Below are 23,403 nucleotides of genomic sequence, written 5' to 3'. Positions count from 1 at the left end.
CAAGCGATTCTTCTTGCCTCAGACTTCTGAGTAGCTGGGATTACAGGTGCCCGCCACCACGCCCGGCTAATTTTTGTATTTTTAGTAGAGATGAGGTTTTGCCATGTTGGCCAGGCTGGTCTTAAACTCCTGACCTTGGGTAATCTGCCTGCCTTGGCCTCCCAAAGTGCTGGGATTACAAGAGTGAGCCACTACACCTGGCCGAGAAAATTATGTTTTGAAGTTCACTTTACTTTGAACGAGTCCTTTATCTGGAATTGTTCAATACATAGTTTGAGTTTATTAAACAGTCCAGTTCTTATGCCCCTTGGAGATTTTATAGTGGGGTCTTTGAAGGAAGTGTGAAGTAGGATCTCATCAAATGACTCTAGATGGTGAAATGTATGTGGTCTCCAGTCAGCAACTATCAATCTTGGATGTACAAACAGCATTAAATGCCATCAATAATCCAAGTGAATACTAAGGGAATCATGATTCAAAGTAAGCTAAACAGAACCCAAGAACAGATAAAAATGCACCTTCGTTGGGGACAGTGTGGCCTAGGTAACCGACGGGTTATTGCCCTGATGAGAGGTGAGAGACACACCATCCCAGGACAGACCACTCACCCGCCTGTCCTCAGAGATGAAATGAGATGCCAACACTTTTTTTTTTTTGAAACTAAATACATTTTAATAGAAAACAAAATACAAAATAACTCTTTTCAGAAAACAGAAATATTTAATCCTTTTTCCACAAATTAGAACTTGCTTTATCCTCAGAGCATAGTTTGATATGCGTGCGTACATACTTACGATTTGTTTCACAAAGTGTTCATTAGACTGGTATTGCAGTGCAGGACGTGGGAGCAGTTCATTGCAGGAGAAAAAGACGTGGAAAAAGCCACACCTCTGAATGGTCATTCAGAAATTCAACATTTTTCTAATTCTATCTTGTTACTTATTACTCCAAATTATTCTTTATCATAATCTTTCTTTTGAGGGGAGAGAATTATTAAGAGAAGTGCAGCTTTGGAAAGAATTTTTCTTTCCCACCATCACTGCAGGAGCCCAAAGTGTTCTCAATCAAACCCACCCACCCACTTCCAGAAACATGTCAGCCAGGGTGATCAATCTGTCACCTGAAATTTCCCTTTCTCCCAATACACTGTGCTACCAAATTCTCTGAATTCCCTGAACCTCAAAATTCCAAGTATCAAAGCCAGTGCCAGGAGTCAAACCTGAAAGATTAAAAGCAGAGAAGGTGCCCTCTGCCAGTGCTAGGTTTCCTCATGTCAATAATAATAATAATTATAATTATAATAACAATAATTAAAAAAAATCCTGGTTCTCTGTAATTACGGAAAAGGAAAGACTATTTGCCAGGATCATGCCCTCCCCTTTCCTCATTCCCACCCCACATCCCTCTGCCAACAAGGACTTCCCTCCCACCTGAGGGCTGGACCATGCGTGACCCCTGCGGCGCCACTTCTCCTGAGGGTGCTCTACAGCCGCCCTCTAACCAAACCTAGCCCCGGTCAGATGGGGAAAATGAGAGACAGGAAGGTGCTCGCATGCGCGAGGTCACGGCAGAGTCTCCATGAGGACTTGTGAGTGACCTCCAGGGCACCCTAATTCTTGATCACTCATCATTGCCTCTCTCCTGTTCCCCTCCCCAACCTTGGCCTTCGACACTGGGAGGCTGAGTGAAGGGGGACCTGCCCGGAATAAGGGCCCAGGAGAGAGGGGAGGAGGGGGCTCTTTCACAGTCAATGATTCAATCTCAGCTCATTGAAGGATTGCAACTGGAGGCTTTCCACTGTTACCCCAGTCCGTTCCAACAAAGTTAAAAAATTAATGTTCCTGATTTTCTTGCGTAATTCCAGTCACCAGAAGAAGGTTACAGGCCATGAACTGCACGCTCAGGACGTTGCTCATCTGCCCGGTGTACACGCCCACGAGCTCGCTGGAGGAGCCGTCGGCAGGTGCACTGCAGTAAGTGTTCCTGATGTCCCAGACGCGCACCGAGTTGTCCATGGAGGCAGAGGCAATCAAGCCGCTGTCTGGACTGAAGGTGAGGCTGGTGATATTGTCTGTGTGGCCTCTCAACTCTTTATAAAGGGTCCCAGAGGCCAAGTCCCACAGCTTCAACCGCTGGTCCTCGCCAGCAGACGCCAAGTACTTACCGTTGGGAGAAAAGGCGAGAGACAGCACGGGGCCACGGTGGCCTGTGAAAAGCCTCACCGAGTTCCCCTGCTGAGCGCTCCACAGCCGCACGGTCTTGTCGGTTGAGCCCGTGGCCAAGTAGTTTGAATTAGGGTGGAATTTGACACAGTCCACATCTGCCAGGTGTCCTGCATATATCCTCAGCGGGTACGTCCGATCAAATGACCACAGCCTGGCGGTGCGGTCGTGGGACCCGCTGGCGAAGTACAGGCTATATGGACTGATGTCCAGATCCCACACAGGATAGGCATGTCCTTGGTACAACACAGTGTTGGTGAAACTCCCCAGATCCCAGTATCTGATGGACATGTCTTCAGAACAAGAGAGCAACCCTGAGCTGTCCGCGAGGAACCTCGTGCTGTACACTGGTCCGCAGTGGCCCCGCAGTATCTTCATCTCCGTGCCTGCATTATCATCCTCATCATCCTGGGAACAGTGGGGTGGGGTGGGAAAAGAAACACACACAAAAAATGTTCAGTGGTCTGACAAGGAAAACAAGTCCAGGAGAAAAAAAAGTAGAGAACTGAGACTGCTTGGGAAATAGCATCTATCCAGCAAATGACAGTGGCCTTGCCCTTGAACGCTACCCCAGGAAGATAACTCATAACTGAATAAAAGTCTCTTACGACTTACAAATTGCTCCCCTTAAATTCACCTTGCAGCTCAGACTATATCAGATTAAAAGATACAGAAATGCAAGGCCATTACAGAGTAATGACTGTGGACCTTACCCTTCGATTGAGGATAGCTTGTATGGTTAATTCTGATGTGTGCCATTTGAAAATATTTACTTTTGAATTTACGTGAGGCTCTTAGATTGTTCTATTCTATGGGCATTGCCTTCATCCATCAGTTTTAGCTGCTTTATAAGCCATACTGCTGTTTTTACTCCATTTAACTGACAACAACATTTCGTTAAGTCCTGACATGTTCCTTACTCCCATGATGGGGGTTAATGATGGACACAGCAACACATGAAGGCAGATGTGGTATCACTTCAAGATTTTTTTTTTTTTCAGATGGAGTTTTGCTCTTGTTGCCCAGGCTGGAGTGCAATGGTGTGATCTCGGCTCACCACAACCTCCGACTCCTGGGTTCAAGCGATTCTCCTGCCCCAGCATCCCAAGTAGCTGGGATTACAGGCATGTGCCACCACGCCTGGCTAATTTTGTATTTTTAGTAGAGACGGGGTTTCTCCATGTTGGTCAGGCTGGTCTTGAACTCCCGACCTCAGGTGATCCGCCCACCTTGGCCTCCCAAAGTGCTGGAATTATAGGCGTGAGCCACCGCGCCCGGCCTCACTTCAAGATTAACACACTATTGGTTCAGGCATGGTGGCTCGCACTGTAATCCCAACAGTTTGGGAGGCCAAGGCAGGAGGATCACTGGAGCTCAGGAGTTGGGAGACCAGCCTGGGCAACATAGGGAGACTCTTTACCAAAAAAATTTTAAAAATTAGCTGGGCATGGTGGCGCATGCCTGTGGTCCCAGACACTTGGGAGGCTAAGGTAGGAGGCTCACTTGAGCCTGGGAAGTTGAAGTTGCAGTGAACTGTGATGGCACCACTGCACTCCAGCCTGGGGGACAGAGCAAGACCCTGTGCCCAAAAAACCCCAAAACAAAAACAAACACAAACAAAACCCAAAACTATCAGAGGAGTTTAGCGAAAATAAAACCTGGATGTTTAAGAATTAACAGTAAGCTAGAAAGGTGCAGTTACTAGTAAATCACAGCTCCCCCTGCCTAGTGACCAGCCACAAACTGCTTAGTGTTTCAAAATAAATAAGAATGAAGTTTTTAAAGTGACTTTCTGGAGGGTCTCAAAAAACATCTCCCCCAAAGTAACAAAACAAGGTGTGGATTCAGAAGTGCTTTAAGCAAAGCCAAGCGATTCATGTGATTCTTCGAAATAATTTCCTGTGTGTGACGACAGAAAAGTCGGCAACTAATGGTACTCAGAAAGAGTCCCCTTTCCTGGTCCTCTCCCCACAAGTATACCATCTGTTTTCAAAATTCATTTCCCTTTATTCCCACACAGATAAACTCCTCAAAACTACAGCTGTCTCTTCTGTCCCAGAATTCATCTATTAAAATGGGTTTTAATTAAACACCAGAAGAAAGGAGTATGATGAAGATCCCCGAACCAGTCAGCTTTGTTGGTTCATTGTGGCAGCCTTAGGTTCTTGTATAAGAAAAGGGCACCCTTTTTTTTCTACTTGAAAATAGTTAAATTCAAAATAAAATGAATGCCTCCCATGTGTACATATTTAAGAAAAAGTTGAGAGAAAATAAACACTGATGTTCATGAATATTCACAATGGCTATTCCAAACACTCAACATTAAAAATACATTAAGTATTTGGGAGCTTAAGGGTCTACTGAGTGCTACCAAGAATATTAGTAATTTTCCTTTCCAAAGAAGTTACAACAACACTTTAAAATTTCAAGAATGACTCACTGCTCTACACCAGAAAGTTTATATAAAGACTGTGGGAACAAAAATGACACCAGATGAATTAAACAAAGATCCTGTGAAAGTTAACTGTGAATTAAAGGACACGTTACTGCCTCTGAGGTGTAAGTGGTCTTCATTTGGAACAAGAAGCTATGGAAGTGGCCTTCACCTCCTCAGTGGTGAAGGCATCACAATTGGAGATGAAGGTGCATGGGCTAGGAGCATGGGCTGGGAGTCCAGCTGGTGCTCCCCAGGGATCTTGATGATTGTCCCAGGCTGGGGGAAACGTGTCCAGCTGACTCTGTAGACCAAGGAATGGAGAAACCAGAATGTTCCTGTTGGCTATCACTGTCAGCCCTCTGCCAGGACCACAGCTTAAAATAACCCAGCCACATTTTCTGTGTGGCTCAACCAGTCCCACACGGGCCTCAGCACGGTCGAGCAGCTGATTTACAAGGGCCCAACTCCATGGGTTTTCACTTCTCTCTCCTGCCGACAGGATAATGCCATACCCTACGATTCAGCCTGAATACTCCACAGTAATTGGGTATGCATCCCAAATAGAAATGTTTAATTTGTAAAGCATATTCATGTAATAATAAATCTTATTATATACATTATGAAACACACATGAAATAGAAATTTAACAAGAAAAATAAACATAAAGAGATCAAGTATCATCTCATGCACCCTTGTACTGTAGTTTGCTGCCCCTGCTCTGGACTATGGAGTCCCTAAAACCTCAGATTTGTTATGGCCGTCTGCTCCTGGACTCTGAGGCTCCAACTACCTCAGAGCTCACACTCACGTTTCCCCCAGACCAGGGGTCCTTTCTTGGGGTCTGGAATTTAGCCTCCATCTATTCTCTAATTAGCTGTCAGTGGAACAGGAAGACATTAAATTTGGCTGGACTTGTGAGTGTATTAGACTTGGAAGCAAGTGAATCACTGCTATCTATGTGGGAGATGACAGCAGCCTGAACTAGAACAGAAAAGTTTGATACTGGCTAGCATGAATCGACATGTGCTGTTCATGTAAAATACATATCAGATTTCTAAAACTTAGGACCAAAAGAGATGTATGTAACAGGTTTCATGAATGATTATTTATATTGCTTACATGCTGAAATAATTTGTTCATATTAGTTTGAATGAAATACATCATTAAAATTAATTTTAACAAATTTTTAACCTTTTTAGATGTGGCTACTAGAAAAATTTAAATTACTATATGGCTCACATCATATTCCCATTGGATAGCATTAATCTAAATGACAATTTGATACACAGATTATAGAATTGAGTATTGCTGCTAATATTGCCTTCTTTACTTTTCAAACCTAAAGAAGACCAGATTGGGGGCAAAACCACCAGACATATAAATGAATTGCACACAGCTGTTTTATTGCTGAGTTAAGGAGGCGGGTGCTGGTAGTGAATAAGGGTAGCTGCATACACACAGCTGAAAAGAAAGAAGAGCAAATCCTTGGTTTGGTATCTCTGTGGTTTTGCCATGTTGCTCAAATATTAAAAATACATAGGTATCAATCAACAGGGGTAAGGGTTGGATATCTCATTTCTTTTTTTTCTTTTTTTTTTTTTTTTGAGACAGAATCTCACTCTGTTGCCCAGGCTGGAGTGCAGTGGCGCGGTCTCAGCTCACTGCAACCCCTGCTGCCTGGGTTCAAGCGATTCTCCTGCCTCAGCCTCCTGAGTTGCTGGGATTACAGGTGTCTGCCACCAGGCCCAGCTAATTTTTGTATTTTTCATAGAGATGGGGTTTCACCATCTTGGCCAGGCTGGTCTTGAACTCCTGACCTTGTGATCCACCTGCCTCGGCCTCCCAAAGTGCTGGGATTACAGGCGTGAGCCACCGCACCCAGCCGGATATCATTTCTAACTCCATTTCATATAGAACAAAAGATGGAGAATGAAGGTTTCACTCTTCATCTCAGTGTCTGAAACAGGAGGAGGGCTGCTCATACCAAGGTAAAAAGCAAGGGACTGCTATGTCACTTAACACCTTTCCAAAGGTTAACCTAGATCATCTTTAAGTGGGAGACAACAGAAGCTACAGGACAGTGCTGTGAATTCAGTTTTATTTGGCATAATTAACAGAGAAAATTTTAAGCTTACATAGAAGATTTTTGGTTACTGTTTTCCTGTTTTTTTTTTTTTAACTGAGATATAATTACATACTATATAATTCTTTCAAAGTGTACAATTCAATGATTTTTAGTACATTCACAGAGTTGTGCAATGATCACCACTATCTAATACAAAACATTTTCATTACCTCACAAAGAAATGCCACACCCATTAGCGGTCACTCTCATTCTCCTTGCCCAGCCCCTGGCAACCACTCCTCTCCTCTCTGTCTCTATGGATGTGCCTATCTGGATATTTCCTATGAAAGGAATAACAGTAGGTGACCTTTTATGACTGGCTTCTTTCACGTAGCATAAAGCTTTCAAGTTCATCCATGTTGCAGCCTGCATCAGTGCTTCATTTCTTTTTATGGGCAAATAATATTCCACTGCATGCACACACTACATTTATTCATTCATCTTGATGGCCATTTGGACTGTTTCCACTTTTTGGCTATTGTGAATAATGCTTCCATAAATATTCATGTACAAGTGCCTGTGTGCACATGTTTTCCATTCTCTTGGATATATGTCTAGAAGTGGAATTGCTGGGTGTGAACACCGTTTCAAATACTGTAGAAATACTGTATTCACTGATTTATGTAATAGTTATTGCTTCAAAAAGATGAAAGCAGAGAGTGCAAGCTGGCTTTTTAATCTGACTTACATAGTGATTTTGTACTTTCTATCATCTCATTAATCCATGTGGCTTCACCACTTGCTTTTACCTGTTTGGTTTCTCTAGGTATGTGAGTTTGTGGCTCCTGTATTAAGAGTCTCTATTTTATTTTTTTTAATATTCAATATTTCATTTCAAAATAATAGTCTGTTTTAATTGTGCATTCTATAAGGGAAAAAGAAAAGTCCAAATTTTCACTGGAGAAACATTAAACACCAACTATCGTAACTAATTTATGCCTGGCTTTCTCCCCAAATGCTTGTTGTCAGAAACCAAAAAGAAAACTTCTCAAATTGCTGTGATAAAATGGGCGGGCATGCAGAAATCCCACGCAGGAAGCCCCTCAACAACAGAATAGGAGAATCTCAGCTTTAGTTCTTAAGTTTAAAAAAAGGTTTATTCTTAAAAAGGGCAGAGGTTAGCTAGCATCTACAGTACTTTCAGTATGAACCATGATGGAAAGCCAGAAATGCTTAAACAAAACCACCATTCCAATGACGTCTTTTGCTTTCTTCTTGATGGACATCCAACTGTTTAAGCCTGAAACACAAACGTCACCCTTGATGCTTGCTCTCCCTTATCCCCTACAGTAATTGAATAACCGAGCTCTTCTCTAGTCCATCCACGTCTCCTTTGCCACTGCCACTACCCTAGTTTGGCCGCCATAATTGCTCATATAAGACAGTGTCACTACATCACTTCCTGTCTTGGCCCCTCTCCTAACTCCAGCCATACTTAATTTCTTTCAGTTCCTGGAATTCCGCATGCGGTTCCTCACTTCTGAGTCTTCAGATACACTTCTGATACCCGGAAATAAACATAGGACAAGTTACAGAGCTAGTTACCAGTAGTGGCCAGAGTCTTAAAATGTTTTATTTTGGTCTACTGTTATCAGATGTCATAATGCTATCTTCCTTAATATTAATTTTTAATGCACAGAATAATCTCCAAACTCTGTATCATCAAAGCTAATAAGGTCAGTGTAATTTTTTTTTTGTATTTACAGAAAATCGAAAGCAAATGCAGGCAGTATTCCTCAGTTTTATCAGAAGAACTCCCAAAAAGGGAACTGTCTCCAAGGAAAAGAGATGTTTGAAAATTCAAATACAAATGTAATAAAAAATATTTTGGAGAGTACTATAAAATTCTAGAAATTAAAGCTTCTACGTGGGAATCTAGACTCTTCACTCATCACAAGAAAATCCTTCAATTATACTGTCTCGGTTGCAAGAATCAAAAATTCAAAGGCCATCCTAACTGGAAGTGGACTCAGAAAACAGGAACAGGAAAACAATGGTTTAATTTAGGGCACCCAATATTCTTGACATCCTTATCATTAACTGTAATTTAATTAGAGTGATTTTTTTGCTCCTTAATTATTCAACATTGTGTAAAGAATTTTCCATCCAAAGTAATGTGAGGCAGAGCTACCTGAATTTCAGTGGTGATAAGACAAAAACACTTTGGCCCACAGCTTTTTCAGGACCACTCTAAAGAAAAGTTAATGCTGTGAAGTTTAATTTCTATCTTCCTTGGCCCACATTTTTTCTAAGGTAGTGATTTTTGGCGACCTGAAACCCAAGCTGCGCCTGCCCTTTTCAATGACTGTCCTAAACGGTTACAAGCCAAACAAGATTGAACACTGACTGACGGGGGGAGGGGAGCTGGCAACCCTACTTCCTGTGTTACTTCTCCAAGTGGGGTCTGGGAACACCCCGGGGTACATGGAGCCACAGGATACGCACTGGCCTCAGAAAGCCAATACCATCCAGTGTGGTGAGGGTGCAGGGATGCCAGTGTTCTTACTACTGTTGCTGAGACCGTGAAATGGCACAACCTTCTGTGGGGAAAATAATATTCATTACAGTTGACAATGGAGGCCCTTCGACTCAGTTATCCTACTACCGATTATTTGTACCTGAGCAAATGTACACACACATAAGTGTATATTTACTGCAAATCTCAGCTAAAGTCAATATTAGCTAAAGGTCTTTCATTAGGCTTAGTGTTGCTATCCACATTTCACATAGTATAAATACTGACCATTCATTAGTAAGAAGTTAATGCTGCTAAAAATTGTTTTTGCATCTTAGGTTAGGCATGTGCAGGAATTCAATGGCTACAGGTTACATGTCATTAGTCTGGCTTTAGCTATATGATGAGGGAAACTAGGAAGTCCATTCTAAGATATGTCGTGTTTGGTAAGGACATTCTAAGGAAATTAGGAAGGCGGGTGCAGGGAAGAAAAAAATGATATTCATACCTCCTCCTCCAGAATATCACAAGCCAAATGGATGCGGGACACGTCTACTTGATGGGGCTCTGATTTTAACTTCTTGGATCGTAAACTCCAAAGTTTTATACAGGAGTTGTCAAACCCAGCAGCAAGCAGCTTGCTATCGGGGGAGATTTCTGCAGTGTTCAACAGCTGCTCTGTGTTATAGAAGGCATAGAAGCAGATGGTAGTGAGGGAGGGAGGCCCATCCTTGACGCGCTTAATGCTCTCCTGTAAGACCTCTAGGGCAGCCTCGTTCTGCAGAATAGGGCTGGGCATGTCAGGGGGCTCCAAACCGTTGTTCTCACTGCGGGAGGAGCTGCCACTGGCATACAGCTGATAGTCTGTTCTCTTGGCAGGCTGCACGTCAAGATGAATATGTAAGGTGAGGACTTTGCACAGGGCAGTATTGTTGTCACTTTGGAGGTAGCGGATAAGGTAGTTGTAGCTGTCTTCTTGGAGACGGACCACGTACTTGTTATCTAGGAATGCTCGAAGCTTGAAGTTAGATAGGATGTCCTGGATGGTTTGAGTGGTCTGTAGCTGCTCAATGACATCCTTCTGGCTAGCATTCTGCAGAAACATTCCATGGAAGCGGCTGTAAAAACTTTCCACTGTGCTCTTCGGACTGTTTTGGACCAGGTTGAGATGGAGGTAGACAAAGAGAGGATAGAGGAGAGGCATCACTTCGTGGCTATGCTGGGAATCAGAATCTATAATGAAAGAAAAAGAAGGCTTTATAATCAGCATAATCTTACAGAATAATGTGATCCCTCCTGGGGATCACCACCATCATATAATGCTTTCTTGCCAGGACCCCATTTTTTAAGAGTACTGATTGAACTATAAGCCCAACACAGGATTCTGGAATTTCAAAGGCCTTTTGATTGAAGAAAGAGCATGAACTCTGAAGTCCAGCAAATCAGGGCTTGAAGTTGGGCACAACTCAGGAACTTAATGCCCAGAGTGGTTAAGTGACTTGCCAGAGTTCACAACAATACAGTGGCTTGTACCCAGGTCTTCAAGATTTAGTATTTTTTCCCAATACGTTAGTGTTTCTTCAAATTGGGGACCTCAGATATCTGAGGGTACTTAGACATATTCTTGGAAGATTGAGTTCTTCACAATTTTTTAATTTGATGATAATGTAAAAAATAATCAACACACAGTATATTCAGAATTATCTGGATGTCTGCTTAACAAGTAAGTAGTGACAAGTGATTTTAGTGCTCTAGTTTGTGTTTTGTGATTACTTTTGGCATCCATTGTCTCAAGTAAAATCAAAGCACTTATTTTAGTGGGCTCATTAACATGTCTGGTTATACAGGCTGGCGTGTCCTGTGTTAACATGACAGCCTTCATTAACAATTGTCTCATCAGCATATTCATTCTGATTTTGTTGGTTAACAAGTTAAATTCTCTTTTGCAGTGATAATTTACAAATAAGACCATTTTACGTCATTAAGACTCAACTACTTACTAACTTGGGAGTTTAGCGCCATGAACTGTAAGACAGAGAATGTTATTTAAAAGGTGTACAGCTTGAATTCATGGGTGAATGAGAAAAGAACAGAGGTATAATTGACACCTAAATAAGTGCTTAAGGCATGCTGTGAGGGAGCAAAGGTTTCGATGTGATTCATACACAGTGGGGAGACAGCAGGGCCACTGCAGGGCAGAAGCCCCCCAAGGAGCTGAGACCAGCCCGTGTCACAGTCACCAGTGCTGTCCAGATGCCTGCTTGCAGTAGCAAGGTAGTTCTGGCAAAATCCATCCGTTACATTCACTCAGTGTTATTTTCAACTTGACTGCTTTTGGGGTTTTGCTTGTCCCTTATCTGTAATGAGTCTGGGTTTCATAAAGAAATATAATAAGCATAAAGGTTTTAGATCTAGTGTAATGTTTGTACATATTTAAATAAATTAAAATAAAAATGTTTTAAGTCAGCACTTAGGTTCTGGTGGCATTTTTTTTTTTTTTTTTTCATGAAAAGGCATCAATACAGGGTTTAAGACTGAGGAATACTGCATCAGAGAATCTTGCTCCCTAATTTGATGATAAAAGATATCTGCATGTTATTTCTGCTTAACACCCTATTTCACTTTATCACAAGGTGAATGAATCTGCTGCATAATATTCATAATATGCATTTTAGAATAAATGTATCCCTACTCAAATACATTATTTAGAGGATGAAAAATTACAATCATTCCACTGAACTGGAAGTTAAGACAGCCACCCAGCCACTTTGGGCTCCTCACACCTCTGAATCAATAGGCAAGGAAGGGAGTTACAGTGTTGGCTGGGGTAATTGATCCTGCCCAAGAGGAACTGGAACTGCTACACAATGGAGGTAAGGAGGAGTATGTCTGGCTTAAGGAGATCCCTTAGGACATCTCTGTACCCTGCCCTGTGATTACAGTCGATAAAAATGACAACAATCCATACAGGACTATGAATGGCCCACACCCCTGAAGAATGAAGGTTTGGGTCACCCCACCAGGTAAACCACGATCAGCTTGCGAGATGAGTGCAAAGGGAATACAGAATGGGTAGTGGAAAGAGGCAACCATGAATACCAGCAACCACCATGTGAGCAGCTACAGAAACGAGGACTGTAATTGTTGTATTTCTTATTTTGTTACGAATGTTTTGGTGTGAATATCTAAATATAGATATATAAAAAGAAAATATCTTCGCATTCTTTCCTTTCTCGTTCCCTTATCATGGAACATCGGATTACTGACTTTATTTTTTTGAGATGGAGTCTCGCTCCGTCACCCAGGCTGGAGTACAGTGGCGCGATCTCGGCTCATTGCATCCTCTGCCTCCTGGGTTCAAGTGATTGTCCTGCCTCAGCCTATCGAGTAGCTACAGGCGTGTGACACCACGCTCAGCTAATTTTTGTATATATATATATATTTTTTTTTTTTTTTTTTTTTTAGTAGAGATGAGGTTTCATCATGGTGGCCAGGTTGGTCTTGAGCTCCTGACCTTAAGTGATATACCCATCTCAGCCTTCCGAAGTGCTGGGATTAAGGGTGTGAGCCACTGTGCCTGGCCAGATTACTGACTCCATATCATAGTATTTAAGTATTGTTAACTTTACCTCACCGTATCAAAATTATGGAATATCATGGAGAGGAGTAAACATCATCCAAGGACTTTGCATTCTCCTCCGGGGAAAAGGTTAGTGTGTTTTTTGGTTGTACACAGGATAATTTTATTAAGTTAGGTGGAAGTATGAACTTGTTATTCTCTTTATTTGGAGATTAAGTATGGAATAAGGAGATGCATACAGGTGCCAAGTTAATAAGGAGTGGACTTGTGAGGTTACTTTTACATGTCAAACTGTGGGGGGGCCCACGGCACACAGATATTCAGTCAAACATTATTTTAAATGTTTCTGTGAAGGTATTTTTTTATTTTTTTTTAGATGAGATTAACACATTTAAGTCAGTAGACTTTGAGTAAAGCAGATTACCTTCCATAAAGTGTGGGCCTCATCCAATCAATCAATCAATCAGTTTAGGCTTTAATAGAAAAAGACTTATCTTCCCCTAGTAGAAGGAATTCTGCCAGCAGAGAGCCTTTGGATTTGAACTGCAACACTAACTCTTTCCTGGGTCTCCAGCCTGCTGGCCCGCCCTGATTTTCAATGTGCCAAGCCTCCACAATTGCATGGAACAATTCCTTAAAGTAAACCTCTACATATCCATCCTGTTGGCTCTTGGCTGTTTCTTTCGAGAACTGTGACTAGATTTTGGTTTTTCTTTTCCCTTTGTATTTTATTGGGATGAAGGATTGTTTTCAATTCCTTAGAAACAAAATTTCAGGCTCCTTTTCTAAAATGAGAGACATTTTAATTGAGTAAGTTTAGAAAAAAACCTAGCTATCAAGAAATAGTGATGTACTACTTTAAAACTTACTGAAATTCACTGTTGCTTCAGCTCATAGGTTCAAAATTGCTTAATTGCTCTCTCTTGTCTGAAGAGAACAGTGTGCTGGGTATAAAACAAAAAAATTGATCAATTTGGAAGAAGGTGAGATTCAGAATTCTAACTCCCATTTTAAATTATTCCCTTGCAATCTAACATACTCTGTATTTTACTGAAAGTGTACTCACTTAAAATATATTTTTTTCTAACTGCAAAAGTAACAAACATATCCTCTGAAAGTACACTTTTTCTTCCTTCTATCTACCCACTGAAATGTAATGAATGCCTACCTGGTGCCCAACTCTACTGGCGGTAAATGAGAGAACAATGGAGTTTTTCATGAGTTCATGGAAATTAGTAGTAAAAAGGATACTAAATTAAACAAAACTAATCCTGTCGGTCCTCATTCTCCTCTACCTTTCTTCAAGGTTTGGCTCTATTGACTAGCACTCCTCTGTCCTTCATTCTGAAACCCCACACTACTTGGTCCTGTCGTCACTCCCTTTTTGGTTCCTCTTCCTCCTGTCAATCCTCAAATGCTCATTTCACTTTAAAGAATTAACACTGGGTGTGTGCCTCTTAGGAGCCAGGTACTTTGCATCCATGATCATGTTTAAGAGTCACAGCTGGCCCTGGTTCAAATCCAGAGGTTGCTTGACTCCAAAGGCTGTTCTTCCCACTACACCTCCTGAAGAATAGGACCTACGGCAATAGGTGAGCTCACAGAATCTCTCATCTACAGACAACCTGTGGAGGAAAAATACATTCAGGTGGATATAGACATAGATACTCTTCTATCTTTCCCTAGTATCTTCCTTTGAGATTTTATCATTTCTTAAGACTTTAATTTGCATCTCCATGTAGCTGATGCTACATGTTCTTTATTACAAGTCTTTATCTTTCTCCTAAATCCTAGCCTCAAATTTCCCACTGCAAGCTATGCAGTAGGATGTCACTGTCATGACAATTTAACAAACATAAACCCTTCTGACTTATTTATTTTCAATAAATCTTCATCTCCACTCCAGTCTTAAAGCCTGAGCCATCATCACCTCTTCTTCCTCCTTTACTCCTGAGCCTTGGAGATTCCACCTTGGTAATTTAACTATGAAATAAAGCTCCTGCCTTCCAGTTCCACAATGCTGTCAAATTCTGGTCCTTTCTCACCTCATTTCTCAAGATTGCCAAGCACTTTAATTAACAGTCAGTCTCCCTGCCATTCCTCTTACAAATAATTTTACAAACTGCTTTCAGACTAATATTCATTGATCTCCAGCCTGAAACCCCCATTCACAACAAAGCCTTAGTTGTTCCTGTACAGTCGTCAAGCCTGCCTTTTTGCTCATGTTATTTCTTACCCAAATTACTCCTCTTCCTCCTCCTCTTCCAGTCTACTGAAACTCAATCCATCCTTCAAGTGCTGACTTAAAGCCTACCTCCTGCTCAGTAAAGCCTTCTCTGACTACCCCCAACCAAATCACTTTCTCCTTTCATTCTGAATGCAATTCCTATATGATTCAGCAACTGATCTCATGCTGGTCTGTGAAAGTGCTTCTGTGATATTCAAATTTTATGTAAAAACTTTTACCTATAGTGTTTTTATGCTAGGACTGCTTCTAAAATAGATTAATGAGTATATCTTATACTTTATCTTGGTGATCAGGAAATAACTATTCATTTGATTTGGTTAACTGCTCTTCAGAGACCTGAGGGTAGAGAAAAATATTCCAGGAGCGGCAGTCCAAAGTGATCAATATATATTAACCCCTTTAAAATAATGATCCTTTAAACCAAAGGATTAAAGAATCAAATTACAGACAAAATAACAGACAACTTTCTCAGTTCAGAAATAAAGTAAGAACTTAAAGGAAATGGTTGATAGACTATAATCTTTTGAAATGTAAAGTTCTGGCCAAACAATCCTTGCGGTAATAATTTTTAATGGTAAACGACGAGTATACAGTAATCAATATATAAACCAAAATAATACACCTGGCCTTACACACGCATAGAATTATCCTAGTTTTACCTGGCCCCCATAATGGTATTTTAAAGCAAAGAATCTATACTTACTATAGTCTACAGTTGGAGAAAATGGTCAAAATATTACAGGAAATAAGGGTTACAAAATAAAACCCTCTAGTGGGGTTATCTTATCAGTTTCATGGTTGTTGGGTGACAGAATTCATAAGTAGAGAATAGTCTGTTTAATAGTTACAAAAACGAAAAATCATGAAAATTAAGGCTTTAGTAAAATGACTCTATTATGTTTGAAAAAAAGGAAGTTCCATTAATTCTGCATATCATATAAATCTTAAATATTTCAGTGCAGTGATCAATTTCCACTAAGGATAAAAAAAGAAAAACTGAATTTATAATAAGGGTTTCTTTCATTGAGAGGTAAGAACTTAGAGATATTTTTTATCATTGGCATTGGTTTCTGAGGCTTTAAGCAACTTGCAGAAAAATTTAACTCAGTTTTTAGAAAGTTATTTTACTCAGTTAAAAAAATATGATATTAATCTCTCCATGACAGATTTATTTTCACCATACTAGTGGTGGGGAAGCTGGTTTAGAAACAAATGTCTTGGCTGGGTGTGGTGGCTTGTGCCTACAATCTCAGCACTTTGGGAGGCCAAGATGGGAGGACTGCTTGAGGCCTGGAGTTTGAAACCAGCCTGGGCAACACAGTGAGACCCCGTCTCTACAAAAAAATTTTAAAAAATTAGCCAGGTGTTGTGGCACATGCTTGTGGTTCCAGCTACTCAGGAGGCCGAGATGGGAGGATCACTTGATCTCAGAAGGTCAAGGCTGCAGTGAGCCGTGATCATGCCACTGCACTCCTGCCTGGGCAACAGAACAAGACCCTGTCTCAAAAAAAAGAAAAAGAAGCAAATTATCTGGCTTCTTTGAGCTTGTCTCCTTCATTCGTTCAGCCTGTATTTATGTTAAGTGCTGACTACATGCCAGGATAGATATTGTCCTAAGATATATTGATATGGTCCCCGCCCTCATGGAGCATATAGTCTAATGAGGAAAACAGACACAAAAGTAAATCACCAAATGTATAATTTTAATAGTGGTATATTCTGACTCATGACAGTGAGATGGCTCTTGTCATGGACATGACTTATTTCTATTATGAGTGACACTCAGATGACCCTAATGACATTACATACATTTTTGTATTTTTTTAATCACTGAAGCATAGGTGTATAATAAAATAAACTCAATGGCATAATTTTATTGCTACAGAACTGCAATGATTTTTGCAGTGAAGTATTAATACACTCGGTTGATTGCTAAAGTGAGTTATCCTGGTGTAAATTTTTATGTTCACATCCCTTTCCGATTTATCTTCTGGGGCTCTTAATGTTTTTCTTCCTAATATGTGCTACAGTATCTTTTTTATTCTTATCTCAAGTGGTCATTCTGCCACTCAAAAACTGGTCTAAACGACAACTTCTAGCATTTTTGCCTGTTCATTCATAAGGACTATTTACTTGCACTTTTGGAAATACGGGGCAAAGACCATTGTGAAATGTACTATATTATTAGTAGAGATGTCATGTACATTTCAAATGTGCTGTATTTAAGGATGTTTCTCTGCATAGCTGACAGTTTTTACTTATTCAATACAAGTCACAAGTCACTGTGCTGAAGGCCATGAATAAAACAGTGAATAAAACACCCAGAGCTCTGCCCTTGTAAACTTAAACCTCGTGATTGAACTCTTCAGGAATTCCAATAGACCATAAGTTTGAATGCAAGAACTGTGTTAAGAGTACCTTCGAATCCCTAGTACCTCACACCAATTGTGGAATATAGTTGGTTCTGAGGGAAATCTGCATTACTCTATTTTTTTATTTTTCTTTTTACCACTCCTTGTGGAGCAGGGCTAACTCACAAGCAGTGTGCCCAGAGTTGGTCTGTATTACTCTGTTTTCTTAATAAGAAAAGGTTCTAGAGCTGAGTACTTACCAGTGAGAAAATTCCGCAGTCGTCCAAACTGTACTTCATATTGCTGGGGTTCTGCCTGGCAAGGGGCTGCAGACACTATGTTGGCACAACCAGATTCTGATTGCACTAAAGAGGAGAAGATACACAAGTCAGGGCGGGAAACAGAGAGACTATTATTAATCCAGTATGTGGCAGGATGGGTGAAGGAGGGTGTTGTGCACACATGCACAGCAACTGACATTTCAGCAGGTTTCCAAAGCATGCTGGGTCCTGGTTAAACATGACAGACTGATGACACTTGTTTCTCTCCCCTCCCTCCTGAAGCCCAATAAAATGAAGGCCAGGGAAGGAAAGGCATAAAGCACAGGACAAGGTGAATGAGAGAGGACAGGTACATAAATCCATGAGATTCATCAGGAAATGTTTGATCCTATGTTCTGACATTTCACAGGTGCCTTGGTGTGGGTTCATTGTCAATCACTGTGCTGGGCACTTAGTGGGCCCTTTCAATCTGGAAATTCATGTCTTCTAGTTCTGTGAAGTTTTCTGGAATCATTTTGATAATTCCCTATCTTCCGAGACTCCTACAATTTCAAGGTCGGATATCCTGAACCAATCCTTTAATTTTTTTCTCCTATTACTCCATTTCTTTGTCTTTTTGCTCTACTTTCTGAAAGCCTTCCTCACCTTTCAGCCCTTCTACTATTTCCCCCTACATTACTTATAATACCTAATGAGTTTTTATTTTTTACTACCATGTATCTAATTGATAACTTTTTTCATTCTCAACATTCTCTTTTTCCCCCAAACACGCTATGCTTTTTGAATCTTAAGTATTTAAAACAAGGTATTTTTGAAGTTTTCTTCTGTTTCTTTCCATCTGCCCTTCTTATGAGATATGTTTCTTCTAGGGTTCAATGGCCCCTGGCTGTCTTACAGTGAGGCACTCTGGGTGGTGAGGCTCATCCTCCAGGGTGACCAGGGTGAGCAATGTCCCAACATCACTGTCTTTTCGTCTTTCTTCTTGGGCAAGTTGGACTCACCAGGGAAGGATCGTTTACTTGCCTTCCTGGAGCATGTGTGCCTGGCTGCAGTATTCCGGGCATATGAATTGGTGCAGGGGAAACAAGGCTGGAGTCTCAATACTCAGTATGTAACCACACACTTAATCTCCAATCTGTGAGTTTATGCTTTCTAAAAACAAAAAACAAAAACTATTCTCCTCCTGTTTACAAGAGGAGTGGGGAACACCGGGGAAAGAAGGTGGCTAAAAACCAAGGGAAGCCACCTTTAACCGTGTCCTGAATGAAACATGAATGCATTTTGTCAATGGAATATGGATGGAGAAATGGTGATGAATGTGGCAGGACTGAGGGCGCCATAACAGGAAATACGTAGAAAGGGAAACACAGGTGAGAGGAAAGCCAACCTACTCCAGGAGAAGGAAGAGACAGTCAGAAGAGAGGACCTGCCGCAAGCCTGCATGCAAGGGAGGGACTCCTCCTCCTTCTTCTTGCCCCCCGCTTAGTTACTCTGTCACTAAGTCCTACAGATTCCTAAAATTTATCCTCTCCTCTCCACTCCCATTACCACTTCCTCAACTGAGGCTGTCCTCACTTCTCACTGGACTGCGTCTTTTAACTAGTTTCCTCGATTCTAATCTGGGCTGCCTTATCAATACTGCCACCAGACTGAGTTTTCTAAAATTCACATTTGAAAACCTGGATACCCTCCTCCAATTTGTTCCCTGGTAAACATCTAATGGTTCCTTTGCAACTCAGCTCACTCTTTCAACTATTTAGTGACCCCCAACTATATGTCAGGAATCACAAGGCCTTTTGGGGATCCTTCCTTGGCTTGCCAGCCTAATTTGGATGATCTTTTCTGCTACCACTGAACCTCCCCCTCACAGAACTTACTACCTCATGCTCTTCTACAATCACTGACTTACCTGCCTCACTTCCCAATTAGAACACTTAGCTTCTCAGAGCTAGGGTCAAATCGTAGCTATCTCTAGAACTTTTCAGCACTTGGCCTATAGCAGATGTTCACTAAATGTCTGCTGAGAAAAGAATTCTTCAGATTACTCAATTAATGGAAAAATCTAGGACAAAATCTTCTGATAATCGTATTTCATGTTTCTCACTTTTCCTGGTGGTTTTCCAGCAACAACACTTTCTCCTAATAAGCTATTCTATTGAAACTAAGACAACTTAGACGAGCAAAGTTCTGGAAGTCTGTTTAATATTGTTCATTCCTACTTTCTATCAGCAACAGCAAGAATTACTGCTCTCTGGTTCCAAAGGATGCAGGGCAGCAGATTTTTTTAAACAGCTAGGATGGCATGTTCAGAAGGAATTGCTCTACAATGGGACAGAGGCCTTGTAAATGGACTCCCCTATTCAAACAATAAGGCACTTAGTATTCTATACCAAGGCCATCATCTGGCCCTGTTTTGGTCAAGGGTATCTCTGAGGAGTTTGAAGGCAAGGAATAATGGGTGGATCCGACCCTGAAATACGTGATGGCAGACTGCTGACTGGGCTTCTGTTAGCGTTTCAGAGGAAGTCAGGAACCACTCCTTTGAGAGCATCCTCAGGTTGTTACTGTCCTAGCACTCTCTTCCTATGGCAATGAACCCTGGGTCCTTGACTTTGAAGGTATATGAAAAGAGGGAGCTGAGGTAACTGCGGCTACTAGGATGGAGGATGAAACCATTAAGAAATGGAGCACGTGGTGAAAGATATTTGGAAGATCACAGAAAGCCCAGGAACAAAGAAGAGAGAAGAATGTAGCCTGAGCATATAAGAAAGGGAACCAGGGCTGAGCTGCAGAAATCACTGCTAACTCCACCTCCACACACAGCCATTGAAGTAGTTTATAATCACCCTAAAGTGTCCCAGCAATTTTTTTCCCCCAGAATCACTAGTAAATAAGTTCAGTAAAAGAAAGTCCTGTTACACAGTGGCTCACACCTGTAATCCCAGCACTTTGGGAGGCCAAGGTGGGAGGATCACTTGAGGCCAGGAGGTCATGACTAGCCTGGACAACATGGTAAGACCCCACCTCTAACAAGAATAACAAGCAAAAAAAAAAAAAAAAATTAGCCAGGTGGTTGTGCATGACTGTGGTCCAAGCTACTTGGTAGGCTGAGATGGAGGATCACTTGAGCCTGGGAGGTTGAGGCTGCAGTGAGCTGTGACTGCATCACTGCATTCCAGTCTGGGTGATGGAGAGAGACCCTGTCTCAAAAAAAAAAAAAAAAAAAAAAAAAAGAAGAAAGAAGAAGAAGAAGAAGAAAGTCATAAAGTCATATTACATAAAAACATGAACTCACAAAATAGCTAACAATTACAGTTGGCCCTCTGTATCTGTGGGTTTCACATCCATGGATTCAAACAACTGCAAGTCAAAAATATTTGGGGAAAAAAACCACCAAAGTCCCAAGAAGCAAATTTTGAATTTACCAGGTGCTGAATACTATGATGAATCCATGTGAATGAGGTGATATGTAGGCTGTATTAGGAATTATAAGTAATCTAAAGACAATGTAAAGAATACAGGAGGATGTCTGTAGATGTAACCTGCTATGCCAAATATTATACCACGTCTTATCAGGCAGGAACTTGAGTATCCGTGGATTTTGGTATTCATGGAGGGGTCCTGGAACCAATCCTTCATGGATACTGAGGGATGACTATACTTATTAATCCAGATGGAGTCAACTCAAGTTTTTCTAAAATAGAATCGGATTTCAAAACATTAAAAAACAAAAACAAATTAAAAAAACTTCAGGAATGTGTCTATAATAATAATAATATTTCCAACTACAGATCCTGAAGTACTAATTTATTCAACAAACCTGACTTCTACATGTGAGGCTCCATGCTGGAGGAGAGGGGACCTGTGCAAGAAGGGGACAGAGGGAGACCCTGTCCCTAAGGGTCTTGTAGGTTAATTGTTTACAGAAGGAAAAAGTTGCACATACTTTCAGGTACAGATAAAGTAACTGAGAAGTCCTGAGGAAGGAAATGACTTTAGCCAGGGGAATCACAGAGGTTATCAGAAGTGACAATGTGAGCACCGCTCTGAATGACAGACAGGGTCTCTGAGGCCAACATCATTCACTTAATGTAGCTCACTGAGGTTTTTGGTCAGTCTGCTCTCTCTGGCACTGTCTTGAGAAGAGGAGAAGTAATTCCACATGGATATTGACGTGAGTTCTCCTGCTCCAGGCTCACCCCACCAGACAAGCCCCCACCATTACCTGTTAGATTGGCCGCCATCTCTTCAGCAGTCTGTGACAGCCGCAGTCCTTGCTTCAGGGGACCATCTGAGTCCACGTACTGCCGGCGTTTGAGGTAGCAGGACACTGCCATCTGAATCTGCTCGGTACGCACTCGTTTCATGACCTTCACGGGAGGCAACGACAGGATACAGAGACATCAGGGGCCTGGGAGAGCAACCTATCCAACTGCACCATCGCAGATGGGTAGGATACATGGGAGAGAAAGACCAGCCATGTGGCTAAGTGGCCTAGTTAAGACGCAAATCTAAGTTCCCTAATACCAACGTGGTATACTCTTCCATTTTGTCTGTTTCTCCTATGACAATACAGCCAACTTCAATTACAGAAAATCGGAAAAGCATCGATAATAAAGTCCTTAGATCACCCCCAAACTCTGTTTAATACCAAGATTCCAATCAGCCCCATGAAACTTTTCATTAGAGAAGCTAACAAAGAGCAAACAGGGCCAGTCTGAAATTTAGGGCCTTTGATTTCTCCTGCCTACTCTGTGAGAGAGGTGTTAATTAGCAGTGAACTAGCCAAAAAAGCAGGCAGGAGGCAGTGCCAAATCAAAGACCACAGAAACTGGATAAATAGATGTTAACAAAGCATGAAGTTAACAATGGTGAAGGGGATTGTGATATTTTTGCTTAATAGCCAGGAAAAGACTGCCAGCTCTAAGTTAGGGATTTGCAAAATGTGTTTTCATTTAATTTAATTTAATTTATTTATTTATTTTGAGACAGAGTCTCGCTCTGTCGCCCAGGCTGGAGTGCATTGGTGTGATCTCAGCTCACTGCAAGCTCCGCCTCCTGGGTTCACGCCATTCTCCTGTCTCAGCCTCCCAAGTAGCTGGGACTACAGGCACCCACCACCACGCCCAGCTAATTTTTTGTATTTTTAGTAGAGACGGGGTTTCACCGTGTTAGCCAGGATGGTCTCAATCTCCTGACATTGTGATCTGCCCGGCTTGGCCTCCCAAAGTGCTGGGATTACAGGCGTGAGCCACCGCGCCTGGCCGTGTTTTCATTTTAATTGTATAATATTATTTACCTTTTTTGCTCTTTATTTAAACCACAGGTATAGAAAGGCAGCACAACACTAAGAGGGTATGTATATGTGTTAGCATATATCTCATAAATTCCTGTAAGAAAGGAAAGTGGTAGGAAGTGACCTGAACAGAAGTAAATTATTTTTGAATAATTCAAGCTAATTTGTAGGTTCACAAAAATAGAAAGAAAAGGGAAAAAGAAAAAAAAAAAAAAAGAGGCACTGTTTCCTTTGACTATTGAGTTTATTATCAAGAATGACAGGAACCCCTAGTATTGCCATGGCCTCAAACACTACTTTGCCAGAAATAAATACTGCAGTCCAGATGACCAATGACAGCTGGATGAATTTTGGGGTTCACTTCTGTCATGTAAAACATACTTTCCCCTCCAGGACCAAAATATTGTG

The 23,403-nt window shown here is 41.4% G+C and overlaps 1 protein-coding gene across 3 annotated transcripts in view; it reads right to left on the bottom strand.

Moving 5' to 3' along the window:
- Nucleotides 1-644: 644 nt before the first annotated feature.
- Nucleotides 645-23,403, bottom strand: part of TAF5L (TATA-box binding protein associated factor 5 like) — a 32,835-nt gene continuing 10,076 nt past the window's right edge. For 2 of the 3 annotated variants that reach the window (XM_016940646.4, XM_016940647.4), the window contains exons 2-5: nt 21,925-22,069; nt 17,679-17,783; nt 9,748-10,472; nt 645-2,630 (exon numbers count right to left, since the gene is read on the bottom strand). In XM_016940646.4, the coding sequence (XP_016796135.1) occupies nt 1,833-2,630; nt 9,748-10,472; nt 17,679-17,783; nt 21,925-22,066 (1,770 nt within the window). In that variant the 5' untranslated portion in view covers nt 22,067-22,069 and the 3' untranslated portion in view covers nt 645-1,832. Of the gene's footprint in view, nt 2,631-9,747; nt 10,473-13,688; nt 13,764-17,678; nt 17,784-21,924; nt 22,070-23,403 lie in introns of those variants that run through there. The other variant, XM_054659958.2, reaches the window with a different exon arrangement.

Source organism: Pan troglodytes, chromosome 1 (assembly GCF_028858775.2).
Source record: "Pan troglodytes isolate AG18354 chromosome 1, NHGRI_mPanTro3-v2.0_pri, whole genome shotgun sequence".
In the NCBI taxonomy this organism is placed as follows: Eukaryota; Metazoa; Chordata; class Mammalia; order Primates; family Hominidae; genus Pan; species Pan troglodytes.
This window is presented reverse-complemented; position numbering and strand designations above follow the sequence as displayed.